At 38.9% G+C, this 18,015-nt stretch overlaps 1 protein-coding gene across 3 annotated transcripts in view; it reads left to right on the forward strand.

The window, feature by feature from the left end:
• LOC149181620 (putative zinc metalloprotease EGY1, chloroplastic) overlaps nucleotides 1-18,015 on the forward strand; it is a 387,966-nt gene that overhangs the window by 259,141 nt on the left and 110,810 nt on the right. For all 3 annotated transcript variants that reach the window (XM_089416656.1, XM_089416654.1, XM_089416657.1), the window contains one exon: nucleotides 10,199-10,267. In XM_089416656.1, the coding sequence (XP_089272782.1) occupies nucleotides 10,199-10,267 (69 nt within the window). The remainder of the gene's footprint in view (nucleotides 1-10,198; nucleotides 10,268-18,015) is intronic.

Here is an 18,015-nt window from a genome sequence, read left to right on the forward strand (position 1 = left end):
TTCTTTTGATCCTCAGGATGCACAACTACTTGATTGTATCCAGAAAAACCATCCATCATAGACATAAAACCTGTGCTGAAATAAGTCACAATAATAATATTAATAATAATTATTTTCTTTATTCTTTTGACAAGTACATTACATAATGACTTAAGTATATTAATGAAGACCGAACATAGTTACATTTTCCAACACCCCTCTAGCGAAAACAAGACGGATTAAATTCTTCATCTCATTCATTATGATATATGTGTTCCAATGGCCATGCATTCACTTGGGGGTCATCTTTATTACATCACCTTCATCGAGGATTTCTCAAGGAAGACATGGATATACTATTTGAAGCACAAGGATGAGGCATTCAAAATATTCAAGAAATTCAAGGCTATGGTTGAAAATCATATAGGGAAGAAAATAAAGATCTTCAGGTTTGACAACGTCTGGGAATACATCTCAAATGAATTCATAGACTTTACAAGAAGGAAGGAATCAAGAAGGAGACCATTGTGCCTTACACTCCTGAACAAAATGGAGTGGCTGAGAGAAAGAACAGGTCCTTTATGGATGTTGCCCGAGCCATTCTCCATGATCAAAAGTTGCCAAAATTCCTTTGGGCTAAAGCAACAAACACAACGGTATATTTTCAAAACAGGTTGCCTCATCAAGCTTTGGACAACAGGACTCCTAAGGAAGTATTCACAGGCGTCAAGGCCAATATTGGTCATCTCTAGATTTTTAGTTGCCCCGTATACTTCCATGTACCAAAGGACAAAAGAAACAAGCTAGAAGCTAGAGGAAGGAATGGTACGTTTGTTGGATATACTGAAGATTTTAAAATATATGGAATATATATTTTTGGTCAAAGGAAGGTTGAAGTTAGCAGGGATGTAACATTCGATGAAGATGCTGCCCTTAGAAAAGCAAGGGACCTCCCTTCGCTCCTCCTGAAGACAAGGGTGATGAGATGGATATTCTAGAAGGTCCTTCTGTGACTGGATTTGAGAAGGACATCGTTGATGATCCCATGGAGCCTATGGATCCCATGGATCCTCCTCCAAGTGATCCTTCTTCTAGGAAAAGACTACTTTGGCTCAAAGACACACTACAAGATGCCGAGAAACATGCTGCTGCTTGTGGAATTTTCAGGGAAAGCAAGAAACCATGTTGGTACTAAGCATATATTGTAGCTATGAGCAATATGATTCAAGCTGAATTTTGTACCTTTGAAGAAGACGTGAAGGAAAATATCTGGAAGGATGTAATGGCCTAAGAATATGAGTCTATTATGAAAAATGACGTATGGGATATTGTGCCGAGACCACAGGGAAGATTTGTGGTAACCTCCAAATGTCTTTATAAGATTAAGCATGGGGTTGATGGAAACATCGAAAATTACAAGGCAAGGTTTGTAGCCCGTGGATTCACTCAGAAAGAGGGAGAAGATTACGATGATATATTTGCTCCTGTGGCTCGATACACAACCATTAGTTCCATAGTATCCCTTGTTGCTAGTTAGGGATGGACTCTCCATCAAATGGATGTGAAGACCGCTTTCTTGCATGGTTTGCTGCAAGAAGAAGTGTACGTTGAACAACCTCTAGGATTTGTAGTTCATTACAGGAAAACCCATGTATGTCGATTGAAGAAAGCTCTCTATGGATTGAAGCAAGTCCCCCGTTCTTGGTATGCTTGTATGGACAATTACTTGATTAAGCTGGGATTCACAAGGAGCAATGCTGATCCAAACTTGTACTTCAAAACAATCCAAGGTATGCCTCTCATTTTTGTATTATATGTTGATGACTTATTCATGATAGGTGCAAACCCTCTCATTCTAGAATGTAAGAGAAAGTTGGCTTCCGAATTCAAGATGAAGGACCTTGGTTTGATGCACTATTTCCTGGGATTAGAAGTATGGCAAAAGTCGGTTGATATTTTCCTTTCACAAGGAAAATATGCTGTGAAACTTCTAGAAAGATTTGGCATGGTTGAGTACAAGTCCTTGCCTACACCTATGGAGATGAATTTCAAGAAGTTGTGTGGATAAGCTACTAGACTAGACCTAGGAAGCCCTTTTGAGGATAGACAATTAGTTGGTGCTCTGATGTTTCTTGTGAACACTCACCCTAACATATGCTTTGTAGTTAACACTTTGAGCAAGTTTTTGACTGGGTCTCACCATGTATATTGGGTCGTTGCCAAGCGTATACTGAAATATCTACATGGGACTATTAACCTTGGATTGAGATATGTCGCTGGAAATGTTAGACTACACGGATATACAGATGCAGGTTGGGCTGGAAATGTTGTCGACAAGAAGAGTACTTTCTGATGTTGTTTTAGTCTGTGATTTGCCATGATATCGTGGATGAGCAAGAAACATAAATTTGTAGCCGTTAGCATTGCTGAGGCCGAGTATATTGTAGCCAGCCTAGTGAGTTGTGAAGCAGTTTGGTTAAGAAAGCTCTTTGGAGAGCTATTTGAGCAAGTTCTGGATACGACTGTCATCTATTGTGACAACAAGAGTGGGATTTGTTTGTCTGAGAATCCTGTGTTTCACGACAAGTCCAAGCATATCGAGATTAAATATCATTACATCCATGACATGGTGTAGAGAGGAGCCGTGAGACTCCTCCACATCTCAACAATTGAGCATATAGCTGACATCCTCACCAAGCCTTTGCCGAAAGGGAAGTTCTTGGTCTTCAGAGAGTAGCTTGGATTGGTTGAGATGAAACTTTCAAATAAGGGTCCGAGCTGATCAAGAACATTGAGCAGTGCTCTGCCCCCCTGGTTGAGCTGCTAGGGTGAGGAATGGAGCCATAGGGTTCCTGGGTATGAGAGACCTCTGATCGATAGGATGTTGAGACCTGGGATCTCCCCTAGTCAGAGTATGCCCCAGTTAGCGTCCTGCCCACTCTATGGGATAACCTCTCCCATATGGCCAATGGGTTGAGGGACTTGGGATAGAGTGTGATACCTACCCCTTGCAGTAGGTAGATCTCGCCCAAGTTGGTTGATGCATGTGTTCTACCATCTGACTCTTTAGGGTTAAGATGGATGATCAGGGACAAATAGGGTAGAGTGTGATCCTTACCTCCGGTATGTTGATCTCACCTATTTTTAGGGACTTTGGGATAGAGTGTGATCCCTACGCTTGGGGTAGGTTGGTCTTTCCCATTGTCTTTGCTCCCGAGTGGTAGCTATGGCTTCCTGATGATGATGATGATGATGAGGATGACTCTGGGTGGTAGCAGAGTCTCCGGATGGTGATAGAGGCATGGTGGTAGCTGGAGTTCCCCTGTAACATTTCTTCTTCTTCAGATTCGAGAATGTTCAACATGAGATGAGTAGAGACAAGCAAAGATTGTACATGATGCAAGATGACATGATGGTTAATGGAAAAATATTGACAGGTTCAATTCTCCCTAGTTAAGAGGGAGTGTTAAGTTATGCAAATAGGGTCAAATTCCACTTTGGACAACTCACTTGAAGGGGATAATTATTGCATTAAATTCCTCTTTCTGAGAGGACCCAAATCGACCTAAAATTCACTCAAATCGGACAGAGAGAAGTGTGTTTTTGAATTAAAAGCCCTCACATGTGAAATTGTCAAGGTCGACTTCAACTTCAAGTAGGCTCATGAAGCCCAAACGACTTGTCTTTTCACCCACATGGATTCATATAAACACATGAGACGTCAAACCTCATTAGGCACCACATTCACACAACACACATGTTCTCTCTCCTTCTTCTATTGGTTCGTATAGCTCAAAAGTGAAAGTCCTCTCTCTTTGTCATGTGAAGTACAGGTGGCTGAATTACAGGGTTGGCTGTAGGGCCGAAATACAGAGTTGAATTACAAGGTTGGCCAACGTTGACCTAGGCATTCTAGGTATGTTTTGATCGTGATTTTTCCACAAAGATTCGATTTGTGTACGCCACATCTATTGGCACTAAAACCGAGAAGTTCTGGGCACTTTCACTGATGCTGACCGCAGAATCTGACCACAAGTTTGACCGCAGGCAACAGAGCAGACATTGACCAAGTTTGACCATCTGTTTTGGGACTCTTTTGACTTATCTTTTTTTGAAAAATGTAACTAGGTTCGGTCTTCATAATGACATGTGTAATTGTGATTTTATTTAGTTAATATAAAGAAGAAAAATAAAATTATTATTGTAATGCTTGTCTCACGGGCTTCATGAGCAAGGAATTTTATTTTTAGTTATGGCTCCCATTGTGAGCCCTTAGGATTGGTCATAAAGTCAAATCGAGTCAATGTCATGTATGTGGTCAAGAGCATGTGTTTCCTCCTAAAAGGTCGCAGGTTCAAAACCAAAGGGGGGTAGGGTATGTATGCCTTCGTAGACTTAACAGTCAAATTGCTGCGCGGAGGTGGGTCCCTTGTCCCACAAACAAGGTGGTCTCATAAACCAATTTGGTTTCTGGCTTGGCTGTGACCTTAAAAATGGATATTATTATTATTATTATGAAGGACCCACTTGGGCGTGTTACATTTGTATATGAGTCAAATGAAAGAGTCAAAAGGCCCTCCAAGATCAAGCTCAAGCTCCTCCAGCAAGTCGACCTCAAGATGGAGTAATAAACCTACACCAAATGGCATGTCGGCCTATGGGCAAGGAGAAGTCGGCTTATTTCATGGGCAACCACTATAAATAGGTAGCTCGACCTCCATTTGAGCACAAGGAATTCGGTCAAGGTCTAAAGCAAGGAAGAAGTGCGAGAATCATCAAGAGAGAAGCCTAACCATTAAGTGAAGGAGAAGAGAAGACAACTGAGTCAATTTCAGATCTGTTTTAGGGTTACTCTCTTCCACACGTGCGAGATTACAGTGCTATCTACTGCAGGAAAGAGCCGAAGTTTTATAGTCACCTTGTGAAGGCAGATTTGGAAAGGAATCAAATGAATCTTCAAGCCAAGTTGAAGAAGTCTAGTCTCCATATCAAGCGAAGGAAGTTGAAGGCAAAGATCTCTCAAGTACAGAATCTAGGGTTTTTGAATTAGGGCCGAAAAGTTGCAGATCTATCCCAAAGGACCGAAATCTTGAAGGGTAGCCGAGAAGGAGGAAAAAGGCAAGAAGTTTGACTATCGTTGACTCAAGGAAGAAGAGGAAGCTTTGTGTCTTGATCTTGGAGTGGCAAATAGGTCAAGGGTCTTGGTCTTGGTATTCATCAATTGAAGTCTCTATAAGAAGAAGAATTTGTTTGGGTTTTCCTCTCAAGTGGGAGAGGTTTTGGCCCTGGCTGATCGCCTACATTTTGTGTCTCTTGTCTCTTTATTGTTTATGCATTGGTAGTTGTTTGATGAAGAAGAACTCAATAATAATATAAGCAAAAGAGAAGATCCCAATCTAAAGAAGTAAAAAGCATTCACAAACAGTTATCTCTAGAAGAGAAATCTCCTAATTGCTTTGCCCTAGATTTGTCAAGATGGTATTAGAGCTATGGTGACAAAGTCAAGGAATGGCATCTTATCAAGGGACATTTAAGGATAAAATCTTGAAAAAGACATCAAAGCAAATCTAAGAAGATCATCTTGGAGTCAAGATCTATAAAGAAGTATCAAAACCCTAGATTGAAGAACAAGTCTACACCAGAAGAAGTCTTGGGATCCTCAAAAGACCACAAAGACCCTACTCAAGTTGAAAGGACTTACAAATCTTAGTCTCTAGACTATTCATCATAGAGAAGCAAGACCAAGGACATTGTCATCATCTTCAAAAGGATTCTAAGGCGATCTCCCTCTCATTGAAGTAAGGTCCTTACCATTGAAGACATCATCAAGAAGTCATCATTGATTATCATCAACAAGGACATCACCATCAAAGGATCTAAAGTGATCTCCTTCTTTGTGGAGTCAAGGATCACTCTTGAAGAGATCTATCTTCATCGAGGAGAAGTTCTCTATCATCCATATTATCATCGGATTCAAGGAGGCATCTTCACAAGTAATTTTATGCCTGAATCTTTCAAAATGTCTTTTTGCAAGGAAAACAACAAATTGGTTGGGGCTTCAAACTATCTTGCATGGAAGAAGAGGACAGATATGAATCTCATTGAAAATGAGGTTATGGATCTATCACCAAACCAACGAAAGAAGATGCTCAAGCACTTGCAAAGTTTATGAAAGGGAAAGTGAGGGCTCAAAGGATTCTCATAGAATCCATCAAGGATCCCCTCTTTCGATATGTATCTAAACTCGACACCTCAAAAGAAATATATGGCAAATTGGTAGAGTTGTTATCTGTAAGCACTGCAGGAGAAGTTATCTCTCTAAGGCAAGAACTCTACAAGCTAAGGATATTGAAAGAAGAATGAATAGCCTCATACTTTATGAGGATATCTGAAATAAGGGATCAATTTCAAGATCTGGGAGAAGTAATGTTTGACAAGTGTTGATTTGGGGTAGCATCGGATGTGCTGTAGCCACGAAATTTGGTGGAGAGGTTGGAGCACATGAGATCTCCAATACCCTGAAAGGGTTTGGGTAGATTCTAAAGAGATTAGGAAATATTAAAATAATTAATATTTTTAATGGAGTCCCTAATTCTAAACTTAGGGAAAATAAAATATTAATGTGTATTAATATGAATCTGTGTTAGAATGGTCCAAAAGACATGGATCAAGCCAAATCTAATCTTCGTTGTTGATTAGGGACTTAATCTCGGCTGTTGAGATGTCAACAAGAAAAGTATAAGAGGAGGCTTGAGGGTCACTTGGAGAGTACACCAGAGTGATTAGTCATTCTATTCTCTGGAGCAGGGTTTGCTAAGAGAGATAGAATTAGTTATCGGGAGATGCAGCTAAGGGGCATTTGAGTATAGAGAAATAGAGAGGCAGAGATAGTGCCAGGAGAGCAGCACAATAGCTAAGGAGAGTGACGCAGAGCCATCCAAGGATCACACAGGGCCACGCAGAGGTAGCCGGGAGCTGTGCAGAGCCTCAGAGAGACCAACGTCACTGACGCAGAGGTCCAGAGGGCTGACATAGGGCTGACGCAGACCCATCCAGGGTGACACAGAGCCAATGTGAGGCAGAGGGGCTGACACAGCCTAAAGAGAGGCTGACGCTGGGGTTTCTGGGGCAGATTTGTGCTGAGTAGCTGCCGGAAGGATTATATAGGGTTTCAGCCAAGGGATATGTCATAAACTGAGAGGTATTACTGCGAAGGAAATTCTCTGTTGGGTAGGCCAGTTTCGGCACCCAGATTGTACTCTGATATTGCTTAATAAGAAAACCCTCAGATATCTGCACCAGTTTTCCCACATTGGGTTTTTCCAGGGACATTAGTCCAAAAATAATGGTGTCATATGGTGTGTTTGTTTCTGTTTATTTTAGTTGCTGATCTGTAATATATTGAACATGCACTAGTGTTTATTTTCAATATTTACATTGTAAATAACTTGTTAAGGAAAATGACAAGTAGGTAAGAATAAATCAGATAAAGTGCATGGAGGGTTTCTAACTAAGTAAACTTAGAAACTTCAACAACAAGGAGATGACCAATGTAGTAGTAAATGCACTACAAGAGGAATGGGGTAACTTTACTTCAAGCATTTATGGGAAGAAATAAGCTACTCCATTCTAGGATCTATGATGTCTATGCAAAATCGAAGAAACCAGACTGAGGGCAAAAATTGATGTAGGATCCAGTGAACCAAATCAAGCATATGCTGCTATGGCAAAAAGAATAGGAAAGTCTGGGAAATTTGGTCCTCAGAAAAAAAAGAAGAACCTGACTAAGGTTCAATGCTATGCATGTCAAGAATATGAGAACTTGGCTAAGGTTCAATGCTATGCATGTCAAGAATAAGAAGATAATTTTCTGGGTTTTCCCCTAGCTGAGAACCTATATCTTGTGTCCACTCTTTTTTTGTGATCTTCATGTTGTTTTTGGTAATTGTTTGATGATGGAATAAAAATAATAATAAGATAAGTAAAAATCAGTCACAAGCAATTATCATTTTTGAAGAGAAATCACCTAATTCTACAGCCTCCCGATTTCTCAATCGCTACAAAATCTTGAGAGTCCTCATTGGTAGGTTGAGTATTGTTTCTATCCTTTAGTAGAGTTTCTTCTAGAGTACATTGAGCCCATAATTTTTCAAAAGTAGGAGTTTCTTTTCTAGCTTAAATGCCTCCAGCAAAACCATCCCATTCTCTAGGTAAAGCATTGGTTACAACGGTAATCATTTTTGAACCAGATATATGCTGACCAACTTCTTGAAGTCGGTCTTTAATCTTTGATATCTTCATGAATATGAAGCTTGTGTCTTCTTTTGTCATCTTTGATTGATAGAGTTGAATCCTTTGAGCTCTAACTTCTCCCTTATTATATTTGGCTACTTTCTTAGCATTGTTTTTATCTGGTGCTGGAACTTTTCCTTCAACAAATTGCATTACCTCATTTTCAATGAGAAGTAAATCAATCCTCTTTTTCCAAGCCTTGTAGTTGGATGCTCCTTTGAGCTTGTTGCTTTCCTTGCAAAAGGATGTCATTTGGTTTGGAGGATTAGACATAGAATATACGAGAGTACTTACTTGTTAAAGAAGGAGAAGAAGTTATAAGAGTGTCTTCAATAAAGCTGATGAGTGAGCAAGAGTGTTGATGAGTGAAAGAGAACTAGGTGATATTTCTAAGAGCCTTCAACAATGTCCTCAAGAGAGAGATGGCTGCTATGAGGATGTTTTCAACAATACGATCTTCAATCCTACTTCTGCTTTGAGAGAGAGAGAGAGAGAGAGAGAGAGAGAGAACTGCTGCAATAGTGTCTTCAAATATGCCAATCTTCAAGCTGTCTTCCTTTCACCTTATCTCTAATACGGATGTTGAGATGAGAAACCAAGTGTAATGAAGATGATTCTTGATTTCTCTTAACTTGATAATTACTTGTGAATGTTTGTTACTTTTTTATTACTTATGTTATCTTCTTCATCAAGCAATTATACAAATGCAAAACATAAAGATCACAAGAGAACAAGAAACACCAAGACTTCTGGTCCAAGCCAAGGCAAAACCCCACAAGGGGGAAAACCAAAACAATCCTTCTCTTATAGAATCAGATCAAAATGGGATATCCAAGACGCAAGACGAAGACCAAGACTGCCACAAAGATCCCTAGTCAACCTTCCTCCAAGTCACCTCCAACGAGTCAAAGTCAATGAAAGTCAATGCTGGTCAAACTCTGAAAATCTGGCCAAACACAGAAATTTTCGGACCTGCAGAGGAGGCTGAATTTTGGCCCTGTAGTGAACTCAGAAAACTGCAGAAAACTCACATGTGTGAGCAGAAACAAGGCAGAAAACCTGAATTTTATCTCTCCTTTGACTTCGGCTGTTTTTCTCCTTTATTAGGCACAGAAATCGATGTATGATGTGATGGTTGAGTGAATGAATCCAAGAGGTCGAGTTGACTCATATATATACCTGTCCAGGAGGGTCAAATAGCTGCCACATAGGCCGACTTATCCAAGGAGGGCCAACTCGGTCTTTGTTTGACTCTTTGATGGTTTGACCCAAAATAAAAATTATTTTTGTTTTCTGACAAAAGTCCTAATGGGACTTGACTCAAATACATTCTTCTTTGCTCAAAATAATTTCATTTTGACTCTAAAAGCATGAAGAACATGCTTTGACTAAATAAATGAATATAATAAATACATCAATGATAGATTACAATTTACTTTAATTATGAAGACTGACACTAGTTACATTTTCCAACAGTATCAATGATACAAGATGCTAGTAATCTTTTGTTCTACTTTCTGATATGTTGTTGCATCTGCCATGACTAGAGTTTGGACACCTATTTGTAGTCTGTTTCCAGTGGAAGCAGTGATTCAAGTTAGTTGAAAATCTATTTGTTGCCATTAGCATATATCTAGAGGGCTTGTCTATGAGGTAGTACTAGTAGCATCCAACATTTTATGCAGTGATACTGTACAAATTGTATAAACCTTATAAAGTGCATATGCATTTAGAAGTTGAGATTTCGGAGTATTTTGATAAAAGGTTAGGATAATTGTATCTAACAGAATCAATGAACCATGATGATACTTTATTTTTGTTGATATGTAAGGCTTGTGCATGGACTACAATTTGTTATGAGCATGTGGCATTTAGGGTTGAGCTTGGGAAGGACTCACTCATAAACAAAAATGTGATTATTTTGTAGGCTGCATTTGGGAAGAATGCGCTGATTGGATTTGGTCTAACAACTTATACATTGCTCGGGCTGGGCGTGGTTTGGCAACTTGTCCATTCTTGATTAATTGCTCATAATTCTCATTATTTCACAAAATAAAAGAATAAAAAATCCAAAATTAGGCAAGAGCTAGTTCAACATTATTTTAGACATGCTCCAGAAATAAATGTCTGTTTTCTCTTCATTGAGAGCAATCCATGTTTTCTATATAAGTAAACCATCTTCTAGCTGCGTAAGTTTAGAAAACAAAACAAAGTTTGTTTTCTTTGCTATAGATGTAAACATGTTTCTAATTTTTTCTTTTGTGCAATGAAACGGAAGATGCAAAAGGTCTATAGAAAACGTTTTAATTTATAGTTAATTGCCTATTTGTAATGTGGGTGACAAATTGTTTGAAGCATTTTCCTTGATCATACATTTCGTCTATAGAATGATGATAGCATGCACTATTAATGCATATTTTGTGTGTGTTTTCTATTTTGAGTAGCTTATGAAGAGATTAGTTGGATAATGTTTGTTACTAACAGCTTTTACCCATTGTGACATGAATAAGGCAGTACCTTGACATTATAAGCATACCCATTGTAATCATCACTAGTTTTCTGGGTTTATCATAGTTGTTGATCCTTTGCCTACGTCTACTAGTATTTGTTGAGTAACTTATATACATCTTTTGTTTGTCTCCTTTATTAGTTAAATTGTATGTATCTGCTTACCTGCGCACCACTTCCATCAATGTGCATATTTTCTATCTTAATGTTGACTCAGAGGAACAACATTTGACCCTGTGCCCAAAATTTTACACAAGTGCGAACTTTTATGCATGAATATTCATTGGTGCAAGAATTCAAGACTAATTCAGGGTGGCCAGCACATGATTAATTGGAAGAGGGTTTGTAACAACTCCCCAATCTATCCTCTGGAGGAAAAAAATAACTTTTATTATTTGTGCCATACTTACATGTAGAAGTACATATCTAAGTATAGAATGAAGTATTTGGGTATAGCTGAAGGTATTGGTCCTATTGCCGCAAAATCTAGCAGGCCTTGTAGAGGGGTACCCTACAAGATGTTGGAAATATGGTAGCCATGGTTGGTATTTTCATCTTGAAAAGAAATTGGAAATCTGAATATTAAATTTTTTGCCCCCAAATATTTCAAATTGGCCTCATAGTGTTTAGGTTGGCTGGGCCTCTTGGAGACACCTATTCGCCCCACTTAAGAAGTCTATATATTGGAGAGCCCTCCTCATTTGATCATCAACACATCTCTAGATTATCTCTGTTCTGCGAAGACTATGAAAGAAGAGGAGGATGAATTCTGTGGAAGGAAGGAAAGAGGGTTCAATGGCTTGGCACTTGATCTTATGTTACTGGTTAGATGTTATCTTGATGTTTTTGTTTCTGGATAAATTGATGAACATTGAACTCTCTCTCTCTCTCTCTCACATAAGGAAATATTTCTGGGTTTTCCCCTTGTGGGTTTTGTGTTGGCTTCAGGTCTAATTTATGTGTCTCTTGGCTCATTGTGTCATGGTTATTTTCTATTGCTCCTTCATGTTTAATGGTTGAATTTTCTTCTGTATAACTGCTTAATGATATTGGATGAATGATATGTGAAATTAATGCTCACTGATTATGGGAAGTAGTTATCTGTGTTGAAAATGTTGTTGGATGGTGTTGTCATTGATGTCAACCCATGGGTTTGACTAGCTTTGACTTTGACTTTGACTAAAACACCAATAATTGATGTCAAATGAACAATGAACGTTTCTTAGAATTTTCTGGATTACATCAAGTTGAAAGCTACACTATTGGATAGTTGAAAACCCAGGTCCTAGGGTTTGGGTTCCCTAGATGTACCCTGACTTTGTCGAGGGTTTTTGAAGGTTCAAAACATTGAGTTTGACTTGGAGATCCATGTCATTGGATTCTCCTCGACGAGATATTTCTATTGATATGTGGTACGCCACATAAGTCCTCCTGGTTTGAGAGATATTCACTTTTGAAGTTGATGACCCCAGTTGGTGGGCTAAAACCCCAGGTGGTAGTGACATGACACCTTATCATTAATTTAAGGGTTTGACCTGCTCATCTTGACAATGATGTCTCCTCTTGAAAACTGAAGGTACTCAACAAAGTAAGAAGCAATATTCACATACGGTTGTCAATATATGACAGTAATTCTCGCCGCAATTTCACTGTGTATAAGTTGAATAACTTCAAGAACCAAAGGCAATAACCCAATCATTGACTTCACAACCTTGGTAGGACCAAATGCACTAAGCCAAACATTGATTTCAAATTCTAGTGGAATTGAAAATATTTATAGGCATGATCCTTAACACAAATATTAAATAATAACTATTAAGGGCAGTCTTAATGTTTGTATCATTCCTCACACCCTTAGGCTCTAATCATCTCATTAAAACTAAAGTAGTTCTTTCCTTAGCACACAAGAACACAATTAAATAACAATTATTTAATTAGTTAATAATTCATAAAGGAGTCTAAATACCTACACTCCATTCCAATGTACACTTTAATGAAGCTCCCAACTATGCCTACCTTACATTATAAAAGGAACCTTATCTAACTCTCAAAGATACATCAAAATCAACAAATCTCTTGCTCTGAAATTTTCGGTGGTCGAGGCAGATTATCTAAGGAAAAGTTTCGGCATTCCTGAGGCAGCTAGGGCTTGTCACAAACAGCACCTTGATAGGGTGTATCTCTTGAAACATATTACTCTGCACTCTCGGCCCTGAGGTAAGTCTTCTTGTTGGTTTGTTTGTGTTTTATTTTGTATTTGCCAGGCATTTTTTTTGTGAACTGACTCTGCGGCTAGGGCATTAGGGCACAATGTTCTGAACAGTCACCAAGCGGCATCCCTTCCAAGGCTAGTTTTAGGGCATCACTTGTTTGTTAAGCAGACCAAGGGATGGGGAACTCACACAAGGGATTTTGAGACCAATATTCACTGGATTTTGTTGGACTACTCACATAAATTGTGGTTTTCTGTGGTGACTTTCTGAGTTGATATGAATAGGACGGAACCCTAACAGATGGCCCACAACTCATATTTCTGCTGAAGAACCGATTGTGAATGGTTTTGAAGTCTTACCTCTGTGTTTGAGCTTGATCCAACGCTAATCTGAGCCTAACAATTATCTAGACCATGCAAGCTTGTGTCCTTAGGTAATCACTGAAGTCGCTAGCAAATTCTGAGGGTAAGCACTTCTGTTGTGGCATACGTTGAACCACTAATCAGAGATGTTGAAGGACTGATACTTAATTAATTCACCGTTTCTTCCAGACCTTAGAACAGTGATTTGGCATTTTGATATAACCTCTGTAATATGATGACTTTTTGGGAGCAGCAGTAACACTAATGACAATGACATTCACCATCATGTGTTAAGAATTGTGATAATAGTCCTCAAGTGTATAGATAGATTTGGCAGAGACTTAGAACCTAAGTGATGTGACGATCTAAGATATTACAGCTAGATATGACACAGTGACCTAAAGACCTAGGACTGTAATTATAGTGGCATGTTTAACCTACAGCACATTAACAAGAAGTGCAGCAACTAGACTAGATGACAAATGACACATTAACCCTATGTAGTAGTGCATGAGAATTTGTGTTAACATAGCTGCATTACAGTCTTTTGGCCTCTTGACTGTGACCTTTTTATAATGACTGTACCTTGACTGTGACTTGATACATTGACCTACTTGACATGACAATGACTATGCATTTGTGTGAAAATTCCGCAAACCGGAATCCTACTGTGTTGGAAACACTGAGAAGGGGGGGGGGGGGTGAATCAGTATTTCTTAGCAATTAGCACTTTTTAAATCTTTCAGAGCATTAGTTAATCTTCAATTTTTATTAATGTTTATGCAGTAAATAGAGTAAACAGTAGAACACGGTGGGCACATGAATTTAGGTGGAAAACCTCCTCTGGGTCAAAACCACCAAACGCTTTTCTAATAAATTCTTTAATCTACAGCCCCAACTGAAATGAAAGTTACAACTTCTTAGAATTCTAGAAAAACATTCTTCTCCAGCGCCCACTGGAAGGACGCCCCAACGCCCTAGTTTCTTCAGTAGTCAATTGAATGGATGCCCCAACGTCCTAGTTTCTTCAGTAGTCAACTGAATGGATGCCCCAACATCCTAGACCGACCTACCACCCTGAAGTGTTCACAGGCTCCAACCTGTAGGCGACTTCGTACACCTGCCTAGCACCTCCCTGCCACCTTATAATGAATAAAATGAGACAAGAGTGTGGATTCCCGTACCAGGGACAACAATCCATGATACAATATGATTTACAATGATTTTGACCGAACACTATGACTTGCAACCCAACCATGACATCATCCCAACAGAGACTCCTAAACCTCCCAACAATGCTTTTTCGACTCTAGGCAGATTGACTCTTTTACAATAATGACTCTTCCAATGATGACACTTTTACAAATGACTCTTTTACAGCTTTACAATGATGACTCTTGGCCTTGACACTTCTTCACAATATATGGATGGCTGTCATGTCTTCAAAGGATGTCCCGCTGCAATGCTTCCTTTGATTTGATACTTCAGCTCTTGAATGCTCACTTGATGCTGTCCTTGAGTCTTCTTCTATCTGCATGCAAATTGCCCAATGGAACACAATCCCAAAGCAAAAGAAATAAACACAACAGCCCTTTAACTTACCTCTGCCTGCAAACACACATGTAAGCACATAATACTAAATAAATAGAAATCAAATGAATACAATGCGTACCTGAAATGTGCTTATTGTTTGTGATTGTAGTTGACTTGTTGCAGCAACAGAGACCTAGACTCCACACTCTTGATATAGACCTAGACTCTATGCAAGACTATATACAAAGTTGACTACATGCACTAGAGCTATCCTCAACCAGCCCTTATGATAGTTCATGACTTCTACTTATAATCAACCTAAGACTAGACTCACAGACTTAGAGACAACAAAACACGGAAAACTACACAGACCCTAAACTAGTGACAGATTTAGACATTGATGAGGTTCTAATATTATAGCACAACAGAACAATCCTACAACCGTCCACACAACATAGCATAAAAAAAGTACCTATCATGTAGCGTCTGAGACTGAGACTGAGTGTGAAACCCTTTTGTCACGTAAAAATACACTGTAGCGTCCAAGATACTGACTGATATATCCTATCACTGTGGCATCGAAAACTTGTTTGAAAGACATTACCTCGCATCAAGGATGGATTGTGGAACATCACCATCTCACTGTAGCATTAAAAGACTGATTGTGACATATCATTGTTATGTGAAATGTCTCTGTGGCATGGAGACAACAATTTGTGGTACTGAAGAATTGCAGATCCGAGATGCAACGTTAGAGTTCACTGCAATTTTATATCACCGAAGGCAAAAGGATAGCAAACCTTTCCACAGTAATACTACTACAAATTTTCCACAGTAATAAATCTGATGTGCAAACTTCAAAGGATGGCTCAGAACTGCGGTCAAATTGCACCAAAAATGCCAACGAATCAAAGTCCCTAAAGCAGCTTGACTTCCTGCGTTAATTTTTGCTTCAGCTGCAGTTTGAATGGAAGACCCCTCAACTGTGTTTGTGTTGACCTTCGTTAGACCTGTAATGACCTGCAGTTAAAGCGAAACAAGAACCAAACCCTTTACGTAAAGATTCTGCGTTGATTTCCTCTGTAGAGTGATCACAAAATTAAGAATCTTTGGATACTTCGTTAAGATCTCATCACGTCTCTGTTTTAGAAGGTTCATAACACTCTTAATATATAGCTTAAGGATTTCATATAAAACCCCAGGTGGTAGTGAGATGACACCTTATTATTAATTTAAGGGTTTGACCTGCTCATCTTGACAATGATGTCTCCTCTTGAAAACTGAAGGTACTCAACAAAGTAAGAAGCAATATTCACATACGGTTGTCAATATATGACAGTAATTCTCGCCGCAATCTCACTGTGTATAAGTTGAATAACTTCAAGAACCAAAGGCAATAACCTAATCACTTACTTCACAACCTTGGTAGGACCAAATGCACTAAGCCAATCATTGATTTCAAATTCTAGTGGAATTGAAAATATTTATAGGCATGATCCTTAACACAAATATTAAATAATAATTATTAAGGGCAGTCTTAATGTTTGTATCATTCCTTACACCCTTAGGCTCCAATCATCTCATTAAAACTAAGGTAGTTCTTTCCTTAGGACACAAGAACACAATTAAATAACAATTATTTAATTAGTTAATAATTCATAAAGGAGTCTAAATACCTACACTCCATTCCAACGTACACTTTAATGAAGCCCCCAACTACGCGTACCTTACACTATAAAAGGAACCTTATCTAACTCTCAAAGATACATCAAACTCAACAAATCTCTTGCTCTGAAATTTTCAGTTGTCTGAGGCAGATTATCTAAGGAAAAGTTTCAGCATTCCTGAGCCAGCTGGGCTTGTCACAAACAGCACCTTGATAGGGTGTATCTCTTGAAACATATTACCCTGCACTCTCGGCCCTGAGGTAAGTCTTCTTGTTGGTTTGTTTGTGTTTTATTTTGTATTTGCCGGGCATTTTTTTTGTGAACTGACTCTGCGGCTAGGGCATTAGGGCACAATGTTCTGAACAGTCACCAAGTGGCATCCCTTCCAAGGCTAGTTTTAGGACATCACTTGTTTGTTAAGCAGACCAAGGGATGGGGAACTCACACAAGGGATTTTGAGACCAATATTCACTAGATTTTGTTGGACTACTCACATAAATTGTGGCTTTCTGTGGTGACTTTCTGAGTTGATATGAATAGGACGGAACCCTAACAGATGGCCTACAACTCATATTTCTGCTGAAGAACTGATTGTGAATGGTTTTGAAGTCTTACCTCTGTGTTTGAGCTTGATCCAACGCTAATCTGAGCCTAACAATGATCTAGACCATGCAAGTTTGTGTCCTTAGGTAATCACTGAAGTCGCTAGCAAATTCTGAGGGTAAGCACATCTGTTGTGGCATACGTTGAACCACTAATCAGAGATGTTGAAGGACTGATACTTAAATAATTCACTGTGCAAAATCTTGAGACTGATGCTGCCTTCTTTTCGATGCTATTCTTGCAGACCTTAGAACAGTGATTTGGCATTTTGATATAACCTCTGTAATATGATGACTTTTTGGGAGCAGCAGTAACACTAATGACAAAATGACATTCACCATCATGTGTTAAGAATTGTGATAATAGTCCTCAAGTGTATAGATAGATTTGACAGAGACTTAGAACCTAAGTGATGTGACAATCTAAGATATTACAGCTAGATATGACACAGTGACTTAAAGACCTAGGACTGTAATTACAGTGGCATGTTTAACCTACAACACATTAACAAGAAGTGCAGCAACGAGACAAGATGACAAATGACACATTAACCCTATGTATTAGTGCATGAGAATTTGTGTTAACATAGCTGCATTGCAGTTTTTTGGCCTCTTGACAGTGGCCTTTTTTTTAATGACTGTACCTTGACTGTGACTTGATAGATTGACCTACTTGACATGACAATGACTATGCATTTGTGTAAAAATTCCGCAAACCGGAATCCCTATTGTGTTGGAAATACTGAGAGGGGGGAGGGGGGAGAGGGGTGAATCAGTTTTTCTTATTAACTAGCACTTTTTAAATCTTTCAGAGCATTAGTCAATCTTCAATTATTATTAATGTTTATGCAGTAAAAAG

This window comes from Pinus tabuliformis, chromosome 3_2 (genome assembly GCF_031772625.1).
Source record: "Pinus tabuliformis cultivar Carrire ecotype Pingquan chromosome 3_2, CPIR1, whole genome shotgun sequence".
Classification (NCBI taxonomy): domain Eukaryota; kingdom Viridiplantae; phylum Streptophyta; class Pinopsida; order Pinales; family Pinaceae; genus Pinus; species Pinus tabuliformis.